Source organism: Echinococcus granulosus (assembly GCF_000524195.1).
Source record: "Echinococcus granulosus chromosome Unknown EG_S00052, whole genome shotgun sequence".
Taxonomy (NCBI): Eukaryota; Metazoa; Platyhelminthes; class Cestoda; order Cyclophyllidea; family Taeniidae; genus Echinococcus; species Echinococcus granulosus.
Window position 1 is genome coordinate 340,355 of NW_020170432.1, and position 17,498 is coordinate 357,852.

General features: G+C 42.4%; 1 protein-coding gene across 1 annotated transcript in view; it reads left to right on the forward strand. All coding sequences in view use genetic code 11, as the record gives it.

The window, feature by feature from the left end:
* The window catches only part of EGR_06186 (hypothetical protein), a gene marked incomplete at both ends in the record, with an annotated part of 19,270 nt that extends 4,696 nt beyond the window's left edge, over nucleotides 1-14,574 (forward strand). The window contains 5 exons of the mRNA XM_024495435.1: nucleotides 6,686-6,744; nucleotides 10,300-10,459; nucleotides 12,352-12,445; nucleotides 13,429-13,478; nucleotides 14,465-14,574. Of these exons, the coding sequence (XP_024350163.1) occupies nucleotides 6,686-6,744; nucleotides 10,300-10,459; nucleotides 12,352-12,445; nucleotides 13,429-13,478; nucleotides 14,465-14,574 (473 nt within the window). The remainder of the gene's footprint in view (nucleotides 1-6,685; nucleotides 6,745-10,299; nucleotides 10,460-12,351; nucleotides 12,446-13,428; nucleotides 13,479-14,464) is intronic.
* Between the last annotated feature and the right edge of the window lie 2,924 nt (nucleotides 14,575-17,498).

Sequence of the window (17,498 nt, forward strand, 5' to 3'; positions counted from 1 at the left end):
TGACGCAATTAACAACATCCTTCTTGAAGGGATACCTCAATTTTTGCACTAGCCTCAGAGACGCCCATTAATATTTCGCCTTAATTAGTCCAGAAGAAATAAGGAAGCCTAGACGTAGGAAGACTGCCTTAGTCAAAGACACAAGACGAATCCCAGGGTCGTGGCAGTTTAGAGGATGAGCTTGAAGGTGACATACTAAGAAGGTTCTGTCTACCTTGTTAACAATTTAATTTCCATTAACCATCTACTCGTAGTCGATAAGGCACACATGACACACATGTGTGACGCCTGTGCATCACATACGTGTGACACTATCGAGGACCATGTCAAATGGCCCCCTTCTTTCCAAGAAATGTCACTTTTGTTTTCCGCCAGTGGCTTCACAATAATCGGTCAAGAAGTGGCACTGAAATGCTAGTAGCTGGAAGACGGCCATAGGCGAAGACAAGAGGATATAAAAACCCAACTGGGCGAATCCAGGGTTGTCGCGGTTGCGAGGATGAGCTAAATGGTGACAACTGCATGATCGCATACACACACCAGCACACAATGTTGCCCGGATGAAGTGACTGTTTATGGTTGCATGAACACACACACACACACACACACACACACAACTCCTACCTTGCGCCCCTGGAGAGCCTGCAACGCAGCCCTCCCGTCCTCCGCCCCTGGGGTTGTGCAGCCTCGGGCCTGGGCAGCGAATTGGCGGAGGCCTGGACTGCCCACCTTTTCAGCCTGCAGAAGCACAATTTGCATTTCATGTCATTTCTAGCCGCCATAAAGCTACCAAAGGCCATCTCAATGAAAGCCTTCATTGTCCTTCCCTTTCACCAGTGGGCAATAATTAAAGGGGAAAATAAACCGCGAGAGTAAATCTTTTTTCAAAGGTGGTACCGACCCGAAGTAGCGGTTCTTCCAAAATTATCCCGTCACTTAAAATCAGACTACTGATGATCACCTTTTTAAATGACAAGGATAGAGGTACTCCCCTCACTTTTTTAAGGAGGCACTTGGAAAGGGAATCCTTAGGAGCAGGGCTTAATCTTGCAAGGAAAAAGTTCTCACTACATGTATTTAGGTACTGTGATGTAACAAACAGTCTATTCACTCCTGATTGGCACACACTTGACCTCCCCGTGGTCTTTTTAGTCAAAGCGGCAACTTTTTTTCTTGCAGCGGGCGTCACGTGATCGACGGGCGCTGCAAAATTGGTTTAGCGTGTTTAGCTGGGCTACCCAGACGGCCGCTGCTTTTAAAACTTTGATGGCGTTAAGCATAAATACGGGGTATTTATTGTTCTAGAAGAGCCTAACCGCTGACACGTGGTGTGAGTGAATGTGAGGAAAGTGAATGAGGAATTTCTCCTCTCCTCGCCCCGCCTACTACGCGGATAGAGGCGAAGTAGGCGACACGATTATGCCCGAAAAGCCAAACATACCTATCTACGTACGCAGGGAGGGACCGTGTGTTGGCGCATTTGCGCGCTCTCTCGCTCTCTCGTGCTAACTCGGCTACTTGCAACTGCCCCGGTGCCTGGAGGCGTGATACGCGTGTGCGTGCCAAATAGCCCCAGCGAATTGGCAAGGCATTTGTTCGGCCACACGTGCGCACCGCACTGCACCACACACGCACCATGCCGCACACTCGCCAGCCGGCCCGTCCACCCTGGTCCCGTCCTGGGACTATGTGGCCCTGTTCCTCCTGCTATTGCTGAGACTTGTCACCTTGCCATAAGTCAAACCTGATTATTTCTCTTTTTTTGAGGAATCGAAACCAGCTAATGACCTTGCGTGCAACCTTTTTATTGGAGGTGGGTTTGAGATCTCTCACTTCCATGGAAATGCAGTCCACCCATTGCCACCTATCATGGCTGTCAAACACTCCTCATGACAGTTGATTGGTTTGTAGGGTGACCAAGTTTAATCGATTACTGGCTAACGCATGTGAGGCGCGTTATCTGATAAAATCGATTAAATCTGACTAGAAATCGATAACTTGAGCTGAAAACCACCTGTGAATCTCGACGTCCTGCACTTCTGCAAGGACTTATCGTCCGCACCCATGAAAGGAGTTACTTAAGAAAGGCAAATGGACTGACATCTAGCACCTCCCTGAATTGGCAATATTAGGTCCCAAGGAGACCTCTTACAAGGCCAGCTATCCTTTTTGGTGGTGTTACAAGCCCCAGGCATAGATATATGGCAGTAGCAGCACAATCTGTCAAATCGCGTCAGCTGTGCATGCATACTTAAGGAGGAAAAATTGATTTTGTCCACTTTGCATGCAAATCCAGGGCAGTAGGAGTAGCAGAAGCAGTAGCAGTCTGTAGCTGCAGAAGTAGCAGGAATCAGGCCGACCAAGGGCTTTCTCTCTCCCCAAGTAAGTTCTTGGTGGTGGTGGTGGTGGTGGTGCGTGCGTGCGTGCGTGCGTGCATTAAAATCCCCAGGAGTCGCCAAGTCACGCGTGCGTGCGTGCGGACGTACGTGCGTGCATGGGTGTGCAAGTTTCTGCGTGAGTGCATGCACGTGCGGAGCGTGCAACCCCCAGGCACGGGGTTGTCTCAGCTTCTACAAGGGATGGTGGGGATTACGTTCCTAGCCATTGGTCATCAGCGCGGATGCAACAGTACATCCGTGGAACTCCTTAGAGCATCTCACCTACCTCAGTGGTATTGCTAATGCTACCTCCTCCACGAAGGTCATCAAGATAGCACAACTTCATGAGTAAATATGCCTACCATGTCTTGTACCCGAAGAGTGAACTTTACTTCTTGTGCGTTCCACTCCCGTCAATGGATATCAAGAAAAGATGTAGCTCTCTCCACTTTCTTGGTATTCATCACAGCTCTATGTCCCAACTTCTGATTCTTGTGATCATGGGATTGTCTGATAAGGTGATATTCGTAGCTTGGATCTTGGAGGAATATGGTCAGGGGAATTCATTCTTAGGATAAGGATGGGGTAGTGTTATCCTCTCTTCTTCTTTGCCGTTACAAGTGAAGCCTCAATTTTCCGGTATGAGTGTGGGGTTCTTTTTTCTCGTACATTTTTCTCCTACGCCTTTTGGAGATAAGCAATGGTACGCTCGTCTGCTTAATAAACGTCACCGGCAATCTGGTCAATCACCAAATTAACAATCGTGCACTATTATAAAAGAAAGTATTGGAAAAGAAAATGATGACCTGTAAAGATTACTGTCGCCAGCCATTACATATGATGCTCACCTATCGGGTGGTCCCCAGGACTTCCACACTCACCTCAATTCCGATGAAGCGCGACGTGTTGTTCCGAGCCTCTGTGAAACTCATTATTGGAATCAAGCTTTTTAACCATCTGATCCTGATCAGTAAATTCTGCCTCCACACCTTCTCTAAATACTCTACAGCAGATTTGGCGAGGAGAATGTGTAGTATCTTAATCACCTTTTGTGATGCTAGGCTGGGTTCAAAGTAGGTAAGACATTCCGTAACAACTGCAATGAACGCCCTCTTTTGAAATGATGCTTGATTTAGAAGGCAAGTCAACTGACAAGCACCCGTCGCTGAAATATTTGCTTAACAGTAGATACCTTATAGCAAGGTATCTAACATGAGGCAGTGTCTCCGATTTCAAGGCTACTTATAATTAGTATGTTACTTTAAAGCGTACAGCCGTCTACATAAGTTCTTCTCGGATCCCTGTAAGGTGAGGCTATTCCATAAACTGTTTGAACTAGCCTAATTCAAGTGTCGCTCCTCCATCAGTTACGTCTTTGGCCTGGAGATTGGAGGGAGCTGTCAAAGGTTGACACGACATTGACACCTCCTGGGTATTAGCACATCATGGAGACGACATTTAGAGTAGGTGAGAGTGACACCTCTTTTAATTGTGTCGCCTATGCCTCTTGGCATTTGTGGCAGGAGCAAAATGCCATCCACTCCGCGGTCAGGTCACTGCGTTGGTAACCAGATAGGTCCGTGTATCAAGCGGCTCCTGCGGTTTCTAACCATAACTGGTATGCAATAACTCGTTTTAACTTGCATGGACTTGTAAAATGCACATCATTGTTTATGTGCTTTATTAGGCCTCGATGGATGCGCGTCAGTATATCGGTACAGCACCCGCACATTTCCAGTTCTCTCTCAACTCTCTCCCTCCTATTTTGCTTCTTTGAGAGCAGCTAGAGAATGCTCGGTGGTAAGTAGTTTAATAGATCGCTCACTCGGTTTGGGAAGAACCTCTACTCCTGATAAGATTCAAATGGTTGGTGATAAACGCCTTTCAGTAACCCCAAACATTCGGGTTAATGAAACCCTTCGTTCACGCGTCTATCAAGGGACAAATGCTTCGTGGAAGCTAAGCAACTGGCTCCTGTCCCCGGCGTCTATCGGGCGATGACAACAACTTCCACACGCCATGAGTTTCTTTACTTCCTTCAGATTTCTTGTTCACTGACTTAGTTAGAGGCGACTTTTGTAACTTAGTCCAACCTGAATTAAGCAAATGGATCAACTACTTTCTAGTTCACACCCCTAAGGTGGTATAATGAGGTGCAGAAGCTCCACGAATTCTCCTTTAAACTTCGACAAGCGGTCAAACTGTAGTGCTCTTAGACGCCCTTGATGGCGAAATAATACATAATACTCAGATAGAATTTGTATTCCTGACGTGCGAAAGGGCCTAAAGGGAGAGAGGGGGACTATTGTAGAGGTCAGAAGATCATGTCACCCAGCGGAAGCATAAGGGCCGAGCCAAAACGCAGAGCCAAACCAACAATCAAGGCCCTGCAAACGGAAAAGACAATTTAGGTAGAGATGAATGTTTAAATTTTCTTCGGGTTTTTTCCTGTGTTAGCCCCTCCCTCCCCAAATAACTCACTCATTACTCACTTTTACTCGCTCTAGATGGATTTACAATTCCTTAAAGCAACATTATTGCTACTTTTGAAAAAAAAATTCCACAAATTAGACGATTGGTTTTAATAATTAAGGTGGCTCTAAATTCAGCTAAAAAGCAGCTATTTTAGAGGAGATGAATGCATTAAGTCGGGTGCAATTAAGCATACTAAGCAACTCTACTAGAAGACGCAAGAGGTACTAAGGTCACTGCCACGGTCCTTTGTAATTTGGGGCAAAATTTGCCTCACTGACAAAGTGGAGTGTTGAAACACCTCAAGGTGGTAACCACTCCCATTTACGTCGCATTTTGGCGTAGGAGGGCGAATATCAGACGCTCATTAGCTAATAAGGTAAAAAAAATTTGGACAGATTTAGCACTTCTAGTATTTTCCTCAAGTTCAAGTAATAGGGCCATTGTACACAGGCCTAGTCACTATACTACAGTAACAGCGTAGGCTTCCAAGATCGTGTGCCTCATGGCGTCTCTAGTAAAGCTGGATGTAGTCTCCAGCTCTTCTCGTTGTGAGAAAGACTTATACCTTAGTGGGGATGGCAGAAAGGCCCCCATCGTGGATGATTGAGTAAGTGGAGAATTGCAATAGAGGAGCTAAGAAAATTGCCTTTACTAAGGATGAATTTTTGGAGCGTCTGACACACCAAAACTTGATGCCTAGGAAGAGCAAGCGAAGACTGGCAAGGTAATGCAACAAAGGAAAGAAAGTAGATAATTGTTTCCACGGAAAGCGACATGGTATGATATCATCCAGCTTTAAGCTAGTCTTAACAAAGGAATCCCTGTAAGGTACTGTTGCAACCAAATTAAAAAGATCACAGGTAAGTAATGGTGTTAGGCCTCCTCCGTTAGTAATTCATATAAAAGGGATTTATTTGGCAGGCATTGTTTGGGGTTGATTTATGTTCTACCGTAAAATGACTTGCACATATCATCCATCAGCATCAACTTAACAGCAACACCCACTTGGTTAACATTGCCTTGGAGCAGCAATTACACGATAATCAAACAAAAGGAGGAAATGCGAGCGGACTAGTCATATATACTGACCCGGCAATTATCCAAGGTGATCAAAGTGGTCTCTGGTGTTTGGGGTGAGGCCTAGTTGGAACAAGTCGTGGTAACCTACGGAGACTTGTAAAGTACATACAACTGTTTTCATATGCATAGTAAGGAACTGAGGTATTCTCTGTGCACCTTTTCTACTATTGTAAACCTTCGAAAAACAAATAGCGGATACGTTGGGTGTGACTCCAGCGTGTCTGCATTCGGAATGTAGTCTAGCTCGGTTTGAAGGGTTTTAAGGTTTTTCGATTACGCATTTTCAAAAGAAGAGCGTATCATGGATCCCACACGCTAGCTGTGCGACCCATTGGGGAAAATTATTTTGTATTGGAACAAACACGTCATGGATGGGCTGCAAGGGATCCGCCTGCTACCCACAACCCACTTCTAGGGTACACTTCACTTCAATATTCACCCTAAGAAGACTATGCTTCCTCTGAGTGTGTTTTTGTATGCGATGGGTTGCAAGCGCAATCTCCTACTGTAAATTGCACACTTTCTGGCTGAGATCTATCTTTGCGTTACTGATTTCAACAGAAGTTCACATTGCCAAAAGGAGAGAAGAAGCATGGAACATGATGTATGATTAAAATTTAGTCAAAACTGTGCAAATTTTCCCCATCCACAGTGGCACTTAGTCATAATAGTGGCATTCTTGGAGTCGGCGCTTCCGCTTCTTGCCTGGTTTCCAAGGCCACATACCGTATCCTCATTCATATCTCTGTTAGTTAAAACATTTTATATGGAAAAGAAGAATCTGAAGGGTAGTTTTGGATACTCTTTCGTGGTAAGTTGACAGTATTTAGCAAGTCACAATTTAGGATTAATTTCTCTGTATACGAAATAAAACTATTCCTTAAACTTTGTATAAAGAGCAACAGCGCTGGCGAACCGCTAAGAAACTGTAATGCCTTGGTGGGTTGTTAAACCATGTTCTACAATGCTGGCAATTAGGTCTCCTCAGATTGTAATTTTACTCGGTAGCATGACCTTTGGGTCATGCCTATTGACTCAGTTCTTCTGGAAGACTCGAGGCGCCACGTTGACGCCAACAAGAAGCAAAGCCGATATTAAAGAGCCCTAACCCTTGATTTCTATTATTAAACGCTAAACTTTAATGGCATTGAGGATGGGCATCTGATTTTGTTGAGAGAATCTGCGAAGACGCTTTACAGAAGGGTTCAAAATGGCATCGACAACTACCCCAGTCCCGTGTTTTAGAAAAATGCTATTGACAACTAAAGCAACGCTAATCGAGGGTGTAAACTATTTGAAAAAGTTTATTACGGAGCTGTCTACGGGATCTGTATGGAGATGACAGTTATGTGAACACGCGGTACCATCTCCACCTCTGTTATCTTGGTGAAACCGGGACAGATACAATTAATAGTATCAGCATATGAACAAGGTGGCGAGGAGAGACCGATAAGGAACTTTATTTCCACGATACACCATTTACTAAATTGTTCTACTAATAGGCCAGTATTCCCTATGATTCGATGGACATAGGCGATGGACTTTATGTTTTCCCTTTACTCCAATGCAATTCCTAAGTAGAACGAAACTCCAAATCCAGTGAATTTGCCGTTATGAATTTGTGACGTTGCATTTTACTCAATTTCACACAGCTTCAGTAACCCAGGTGGTTGGCTCGTGGGTGTTATTCTTACAGTGACAGCAAACTCTTGGTGATCATGGAGGATGCCGAGGGCGATACCCAAAAGAAAAGAAGGGTTATGTACTGCTTTGCTTTTTGTGCTCTTCTTTTCATTAGGAGGGTAATTAAGTCTCTGCGGTCTTTACTCTCAGCCAGTGTCATTGCCTTCACGCCATGCCTATTGCCTCAGTTCTTTTGGAAAACTCTGGGCTCTGTGAAACATTGCTGACTATTGCAGGCAATAAACAAATTCCTTAGGTATTCCTTTCATGGGCAAAGGCATCGCAAATACAGGTTATCAGCCATTCCCAAACTAAAAATAATCCCGTTGTCAGTTTTGCCTTCAGGCTACGTTTCGCTTCTTCAAGTCATTGTCCTTTCAACTCCATCTCTATTTTTCAACCGTTCTCTGTCTTATCTGCAAAAGAAAAGAGGAAGAAAAGTAGCGATCTTATTGAGACGATGCCCCTTTTCCATTCTAACAAAAAATAAGTTTTCTCCCTGTTAAGCCTTGCATCAGAAGGAGGGGCTTGCGTTAACGAGATCAAAGTGAGAACTTCTTCGGTCTGAGTGACTAGTTCCCAATAGTTTGACTGTTTCCGGAGAAAGAGTTATGACTTACGGCTTTGAAGTGCATGGAGTTATATCATGCAGAGGGATCACAGCCGAAATCGGACCCGTAGCTCACTACACACATCCGCATACATACAACCATGCCTAAGCTTTGAAAGATGAAGTCCTGTGCAATTTAAAACCTTGATAGATCACCAAACCAGTCAATAGACAGGCCAGAAGCGAAAAAAGTGTAAAACAAATTTACTGTAATCAACCAATGGATGTGAATGGACTCTATCTACCAAACTTCTACTGTGAATTTGTTAAATGACAGGCGTGTAAATGGACTGCTTAATCACCTTGAAAGCTGGACATTACTGAAGGCTATCCGTGATACCTTAACCTTCAGTATTTCTAATCTCCTGTCTATTATTATCTATTCTTAATGATCAGAAATATAGGGCCTTCTTGAACAAGATGCGCCACCCACCTTGGCTAGATGCATCACCAGGATCAATTCACTTATTCAAGCTACTTCATTTTGGATGGCATGTTGTGGAACTGCACATTCTAGAAAAGTCCCTTCAACCGTGGAGTCAACTCTATCTCGGTTTGTGAGGTAGATGAGGTGGAGTCTCTATTCTCAGCTCTAACCAACGCTTTGCTTAGTCATGAGGTCAATAAAGGTTACTGTATTGGTTGTTTAACTTCTGATTTTAGCAGAGTAATTCGAAGCTTTGCTGTTGTGCCCCTGATGGGCAGCCTGCGTTATGGGTCATACCTGTAGTCGCAAGCTCTACTGTAAGACGACAGTACATGTTCTGCCCTAATATTGTCTTCTTCCATCTTCAGGGAGGCCTCAGGAAACTGAATTGATAAAGGTGGAAGGACGACGCGATCTTTACAAACCCATTTTGAATTCTACTGCTGGCTGGTGGAAAAGTGTATATTCTGTGCAAAGAGATTACGTAATGATCCTTAATAAAAGGCTGAATAGTGACTTCTACCTTCGGCAGGGAGGCCGTTACCAACTGAATCGGCATCAGCCATGGACCATCTGGAAAAGTTTGTTACGTTGCTGTCTACGGTAACAGCATGACATTAATAAAGGAAACACGCGACACCTCCTCCAACTCTCTGCTAGTCGGATTTAACCCTGATTAATTTGGCTGCGCAGCACTGAACTGAGAACAAAGTTGGAAGAAGGAATAAGTGAGTAATCTTATTGCCTGGAACTATGTAAAACTCTACTCATTATTTATAGCTTTGCTTTTAGGCCATTGTTTTAACAACTAATGTTGGATATGAATGATCACTAGCACACATCCCTGTCTCACCAGTACAATTCACCAACAGGACAAAGCACTGGATCTAGTGGAACTACCAGGAGGATACAGTGATGACGTCGTTGAGTATCTCCTCAGTTGCATGAAAATTCAACGACTGGCGCGTCTGACTCGTGAGTGTATTTCTTAGGGCAATGACTATGTTGCGATGGCCTAGATAAAAGTTTGACCAAGGGGAGCACAGATAACGATGCTCAAAATGGAAGAGGGGTTAGGTAGCACTTTGACTGCTTGTTTAACATTCGCTTTTGGTAACGGGTCACTTAAGGACTGCGCTATTGCACCTTCGTAGGACTATATGACCCCAAAACCTTCCGGTAGCCCCCAGGCCTTACTGCAGGTCATCTTTAGGGGTCTAGGGGAGATACGTATAATTACTTCCATTTTATGGGTTTTTACAAGTACTGATGGAAACCTAGGGGCCTCTACCCTTATAACACCCTAAAAAAGGAAAATTCTAATTGGTTGCGACTGATCTACAGAACGTTGAGTAAATAAATCAGACATTCAACCTTTACTACTTAATTCTTATAGTAGGTAGAAGGTATTTAACCTTAATGCCTGAAAAAAAAATCAGCATGGGTTATCTAGAAGGCGAAAAAATCTTCCCCACTAAGTAAATATCAGTGTGTTTAAAACAAGACATTGACCGCAGAGTAATGTCTCCCCTAGGGAAAAGAGTATGCTTAAAAGGAGGAGGTTAACGGGTCAAAGACTGCAATGTAACAGATGTCGGAAAAAGTTTTTGGTTTTGGAAAAAATTCATTAGATATAGTTTAATTAGGGTCTCATATGGAGTACTTATTTAATGAGAGTGAATTTGGAATTAAGTAGTACTTTTGACAGGAGAGCAGAAAAGCAGAAGAGAATCATTAAGCAATACTATCTCCATTCCATCTATGTATGCGTAGTGATCACAAAATATTATCTTTTTGCAATTTACAGTAAGCTTTCTGCAATAACTTACCATAAGCTACGGATAAAGTGCAGGCGACAGGTTAAGAGATATTAAAAAAAAGGGAGAGGCAGATATGCCTGAGTTTATCAGTACACTACCCCCAATTGGATAGCCTACCACCTCTCCATCTTTTAAGCTCATAAAAATTAAAAATTTACTGATACTTAAGGCATGGCATTTGGGCTTATCTACTTTACGAATCCAGTTTAGCTTTAGTACTTCTTCCCCTTGATTTATCAGCCCTTGTTCACTTTTGGAGAAGACGGCAAAGAAGGGTGGGTAGACCTTAATCACAATAATTTGGCCTCCTGCGGATGAGAGGCAAAATAATATTTACCTTAGAAGTGTAGGATGGGTAGTAAGATTCTTTAAGGGCAGTCATTCATTCAGTCAACAGTCTTAAATCCACGCTGGGTCCCTACAGCGTATGTGAAAGAAGTAGGGAATACAGTGGTAATATTTTTAATTGATTGTCATGAGGAGGGGACCCAATCGCTGCGTAGCTTCCATCCCAGCATTGCCATATTGTTTTTTTTGTATGTTAAACATTAACAAGAGATATTCTTGACATCTTTATCTCTGGTCAAATAAGTTGATACCGATGCGCTGTCCTCTATTCTTCAAAATCAGGAATAGAAGAATGGCCCTGAATGCAGTACAACGCCTATCTCTAAGTGACTCATCACCTGGGTCCTGATACCTTACCCACTCCAGATGGCACAGGTATTTAGTATGAAGCCTTTACGACTGTGAGATCGAGCTTGCAAAATTAGTGCATATCTATCCTCACTTTAAAGCACGATAAAGACAAATTGACCTCAGGGGTCAAGCTGCAATAATTCATTGCAGAGAGCCTCAGAGGAATATTCAAATAATTTATTTAAGAGGGATTTTAAATGTTATTATGTAAAATCTTAACAAATCATTAATTTATAATGGAATACACCTTTTAGAAAGGTAAGTGGGTAGATTGGAACAGCTTCGTAAGCAGGAGGGTGCCACTGATCCTCAAATCGGCAGAAATTAATTCCAAAATCCCCCATAAAACCCTGACCCTAACTCTGCATTATCAAAATAAATGGTGATATTTTCCAACCAGTATTCTCAGGGGTAGGACGACAAAGATGTGAAATTATTACGCATACATGGGTTTTTCCGGGTCTCTTGCTAAAGTCACACAGGTATAAAATTGCTTGTGCAGTCTAAAAATCATACTGCAGAGCTGAAGTGTCATCCGCAGAGACTCGAGTACCTATATAACTCAAAAGTACAGGGCATCAAGTCACTACATGCTCCAACCTTATTCGACGGAATTACTTAGCCTCTAGCAAGTTACAAAGGGCAAAAAGAATCACTTTTAAAAAAAATCTAGAAGTAAAGAATTCATTGCTCAAATGGCCCCCTTTCTTTAAAATTCTAGCCCATTTGGTACTTTTAACAAATAGGTCTATCGCGTGCCGTTTTCGAGCAGAATAATTCAAGATGATTCCCATAATTGCGAGCAAATTTAAATAAATTTCACTGCTAGTTTTGGGTGCAGCGCAGAGACTCACTTATTTGCTAATCTAATAGAGCTCTCCCCTCTACATAAAATACTTGCACTGCGTTTTAAACCGACGGTGGAGTAAAAAGCGACTTGAGGAGGCAGAAGATTATCTAATTAAACAAAGGCATCTTTTTTTGAACTGGTATGTTAGCTGCATAATTACAAGCCCTTAAATTTATTACTTTTACAAAATGTGTCTTGTAATTGATCCGTAAGGGTGCAGCATTCGTTTGCGTTTGTTGTGCAAATTTTCCTAATATTTTTTTCCTGAAATACTTCATAAGTCGGTTTGCCTAACCTTTACCCAATTTTCTTCTCATTCACGTTTAAAGAGTATCTTATCGTTTTAAGTAAATTGGTCTGGGTAAAAGATAAATTACAAAATGGTGTAGGTCAACAACACCTAAATTATCCAAACCTACAATGGTAATTTCCAGTAATCGTACTTTTAAGTTAACTGACATGGTACTAAAGGATAAAGTCAGTAGTGACTGGCAAGTTATAGTCTATCTGAATGCGTACGGCCAAGCCACTTATTTCCGTATTGGTTCAAACTCTTCCCATATGGCATATTGACTGAACTCCTGACCGCTTTACCTTGTTTTACGGCTAGCACTTTGGTTTCCCTCATCGTTCTTCTCACAAATGATAAATCAGATTGACAGAGCAAGGACACAGAGAAACCACATTATTTTGGTGTATGACAATGCGAGACACATAAACACCTATAGTGCAGCCATATTAAAGGGATGTGAAAGAAGTTTGCTCAAAGGTCATAGGAAGAAGAGGCGACGACAGTGGCGTCAGGTATCTTCATTGTCGCTGTGCTCATTTTCGCCGCGATAAGAAGGAAAAACATTGAAGAAGGGTCGCTTATCAAATTGATCAGCATTATCGATACGATGACGACGACTGTAGATTTGTTGCAGATAGGAGACCCATGAGGGATAGGGATTGAAGAAGGGACGCCGCCAACGTGAAAAAATCGTATCATTCAGGGCATCGGTATAGCCAGTTGGTCTGGCGCTTGATGTGGACATCAGGACCGTGGAGATCACCAGAAGTGTACACAGGAAGTAGGTCGTTAAGCTCATCCTAGGATTCTGATGCACAAATTATGAGCAGGTAAGTAATACCGTTTTCTTTGCTTTAATGTGGTTAATTACAGACCGCTTCTTTTCTAGGTTGAGCTATTCCTCTCATTAAATTAGAATTGTTATGATAAGTTTTACGGTATTTTAGATTACCAATAAAAGATTTCTAAGGCTAGATATCATCACTACACAGTGATTAAAAATATGTCAATTTCTACGGCTCCAAACTTAATCCATTTTGGAAGGCTGTTTAGATCCTGTAGTATGAATTCCATCTTGGTGGAGAGCATCTGAGTTTATTTTATGACGGAAAAGTACAAACAGTAAACTTTCCTCATCACGATTCAACAACCAATGGAAACTGGGTAAGCAGTAAGTATTCCTTCCCTTTTTCCCATTCACATGAATGCCTCGCGATGAAAGAGGCGAAAGAATTCCACATCAGATAAGCTAAGCAAAGGTTTTGAAAAGATTTTTGGAAAAACCATTTGCTTAAGAAGAGAAAAACAAAGCAAATTCCACCTTCTCATCACACGTATTTGTATTTTATGTTTGTCTGTGTGGATGTGTGTGGGTGGGTTTGGGAATTTAGCGGAGCAATCACTAAGTTAACTTGCCGAAAAAGAGTTGTCTACTTCCTTCGCCTTTTAATAAGAATTCAATCCATTGATCTACGCAAGGATGAGAGAGCAATAAAAGCTCAAATAGTGTCGGTTTATTTGAGAAGGTAGGGAGAGGAATAGTCTAACCGCCTCCACTCCCTCTCTCCTTATCTATCTCTCGCTCTCCCCCTCCAATTTGGATAAAATAATCCAAAAGAACTTTTGTGATTTATGAAATAAAACTGTTTTCCATCAGATTTGCGACTTCTTAAGACTCCTGAAATTTGGTAACAATGGACACTTGTCTTCCAATAGTGATGAATAAACAAACACTGGAGAGTTGCTAGTCAAGCTGAATAGGTATTGTTTAAACTAGTCCAAAATTTCATGAAAACAGAACTTCGAAATAATTTTACTTCCCCTCCCAGCGACAAAAGTGGAATGGTATTGGTCAGAAAGTCCTTTTCCAGTCGACTCCAGAGGCACAATATACATTAATTGTAGCGCACAAACTCCGACGATACCAACACCAATGGAAGCACCCCCTATAATTTATGATTTTTAAAGAAGAAATATCTCTAAGAGATGCTAGATCCCATAATATCTTAAAAAATTAAATTACTTTTTTACGTTTGCTGCACCTTAAGGACCTAAGTGGAATAGTTTGATATCGCAGACCAAATGCTACTAACAAATGCATGAGTAGTATCCAAGAGACATTGAAGCGTTTTCTTTCTATATCATTTTAGTAAAATTGTGCATATGTTTGACATTTAAAAGGACAATAGAATTCGAAGTATCTCATAACGGCAATCCATGTCAACCTGCCTGTTTATCTCTCAAGCCAAACTGTCAGTAAACTCAAGTTCAGCAGAATTCATCATCACATTAAACCCTAAAGTTCTCTAGAAAAACGTCTTTTAACTGAGTGAGACTGGTGGAAAAAACCAAATAAATAAATATCCAAACTCTGTTAGATGAGGCTTAAACTCTTCCAATGATATCCTACCAGCAAGTTTGGCATTAGTGGCAATGTCTTCGAATTTATTCCTGGATCATTTTGAGAAATGTATTTTTCATTAGCTATGTTACACAACAAATATGATCAGGAGTTCCTAGTGGCGAAGAGGCAACCGTTATTAAAAGTGGTTTAAGAATTGCAGAATCTGAGGCTGCTTACCTCTTTGGAACTCGTGCAGAAGAAATGGCATCGAGGAGGGCAAAGTATGTGCGTTTATAGCATTGTTCACTTCGTGCCATGGTTGGCTGGGTTGAAGCGAGCCAACGAAAATGCAGAGCACTCCGGCCAACAGCCATATCACCTTTCCCCATTAATAAAATTTGATGATGCTACTTGTGGATTTAAGTAGCTTACCAGTGCCTATTGTGGTTGGGATAAAGAATGAATTGTAAATTGTACAAAGAAGTTACTCGAAATGCACAACAATTTTAAACTTTTTTTGCAGGTTTTTTTATTTGTAGAAGAAAAATGTGTTATACGGTGACGCTAGTTGAAGAATGCCTAAATATTGTCTCTGCTACAAGTTAATTTGTTAGGATATTAACGTGAGAGTGTGTTTGGTTGAGGCATATCAACTCGATGGAAGAAAGAATAGCTCATAGACATTTACCAATGCTTTGTAATGCTCGTAAACAATGGTATGTATTTCACACGTCTTTACTACTCAAATGAAGTTATTTCAGTAGGCTGGGCGGAAAATTGCACCTGCCCATTTTTGGCCCCTTGAATACCATCAGTAGCAATAAGAATTTAGCGTTCTTTATAAAATTAAATCATTTGCAAGCTCATTATAACATGCATAGTCCACAACCACGAGGAGTGCAAAATTACCAACGCCTTTACTGCCATCAGATACGCGAGGTGTGGAGGGTCATATTCACGACCCTGAATCCTCACTTTCTTGCTACGCTGACTGAAGCGAGGGACCACCCACTTGATGGCAATTTTCGCCGCCATTCTCACAAAACTGCTACCTGGAATATTCAGTCATTCACCCAGCTGGTTCATTTGCATTATGAATGCCGTTTTGGGGAGGGGCGAGAGGAGGATTTAGCATTCATACCACAGAAAAAGGAGGGTCTACACATTGAAGCCGTTAAGCCATAAACAGCAAGCTTTTGGAACAGTTTCACTTGAGTTGAAAAGAAAACGACACACATAACTCAGAGGACTTAGTGTAGATGACATGTCATTTACGAGTTGACGTGCGTCGCGTAAACGGAGGGAAAACATCGGGCTATACACTACCCAAATTGTTTTATATTTGTTCCACCCAATTCTATACGTAAATAAATCCTGTTTTACGAAACCAACATTCTAGGGGCTCTACTTTTCTGTACACCTCCTAAATAGTTTGCTAGAGCCTGCAAATCCAAGCGTATCAAAGTGACAAGAGACAGAGTCTAGTGCTTCGTTGAGTCGTGTATTTCATCCATGGAATATTGTTTGAAGTAACTTGTCTCGCCAGTAATTTTTGAATTCCGAAATATAATTTGATCTCGCGACAGCAGCTCTTCATTGTTGTTGTAGCCCTCCGTCTGGAGGGTGAATGGATTGAATGGATTTGGATTCTCCACACGTGGAGAGGAGAAAGAAGTAGGTGGTGGAAGAGAAGAGCCGCCATTTCGGCTGTAAGGAGCCCCTAGTCCCACCTCACCCCGACCCCCTCCTCCTCTGTTACACACCGGTCTGACTCTGCTAACCTCTGATCTCGATAATGGAGGTAGCATTGAGGATGCTGGTTTATGAGGTTTCGAAGGGAAAAGCGTTTGGTCACCTGCCGCAGGGTTGGTCGGAATCATGGACTTGTCAATCGGTTTCAGTCGTCTGGTGGAGGGATTCTGGGGCATCCTCAGTCTACGAGTAGCCTGATAAGTAGACACCCGATTGGGGTAATGGATCCACGTATCTCCACCCAAACGATTCGTCCTCCATTCAGAAGAAACGTTGATTTTTCGTAGAGAACACCTACTCTCTGGTCGAAATGAAGAGGTTGAATCATTAGTCTGTGTGGAAGGAGCTGAATCGGTGATCAGGGGAAGCACACTTTCCCGTGCCTTTCTATAAGTTTGGGGATACTTTTGACAAAGAGTTTTCCTTTGTGGTGGAGGAGTAGATTTTCTACGAAGTGGACCTCTACGAGGGGTGTATCTCCTCGAATGTGACACAGAATGGGTTCTAGGATGAGAGTAGGTCACTGTAGACGCCGTTTCGACTGGTCTATGGGATTCGGCTTCGACAGTATCATAAAGGGAATTCCTGGGTATCATAGGTGTTAGCATAGCATAGGGACCAGCATGAACGGGAATTTCAAACGCCGTGAACCGTGGCTGAGGATGAGCCGGTTCAGTGGCTTTAAGTGAATTATTTAAATGAATAGGGGTGCATTCTTCCCTAAAATTGTCTTCTTTAACTTCTTCTTCAAAAATATCATTGATCTCTATTCCGGTGGCCGCTTGCTCATCTTGTATGTCACTAGACATGACTTGTTCCCCCTTCAGCTCAATCTCAGAAGGACAATTTTCTCCATCGCCTGCGTAGTCAAGGAGAGTAGTTTCATCCACATCTTGATGTAGACTGGGGAGGAAAACAGCTGGATGAGGTTCGTACAGTTCCAAAGAAGCTACTCTGGCATTAGTTGTGACAATATGTCTAAAGTTGGTGCATTTTTTAGACGCAGAATTACCCATGCTGCTGTCCACTTGTGATTGGACCGACTTACATCACAGAGGGAATTTAAATTGTGGACACAAAATCGATAC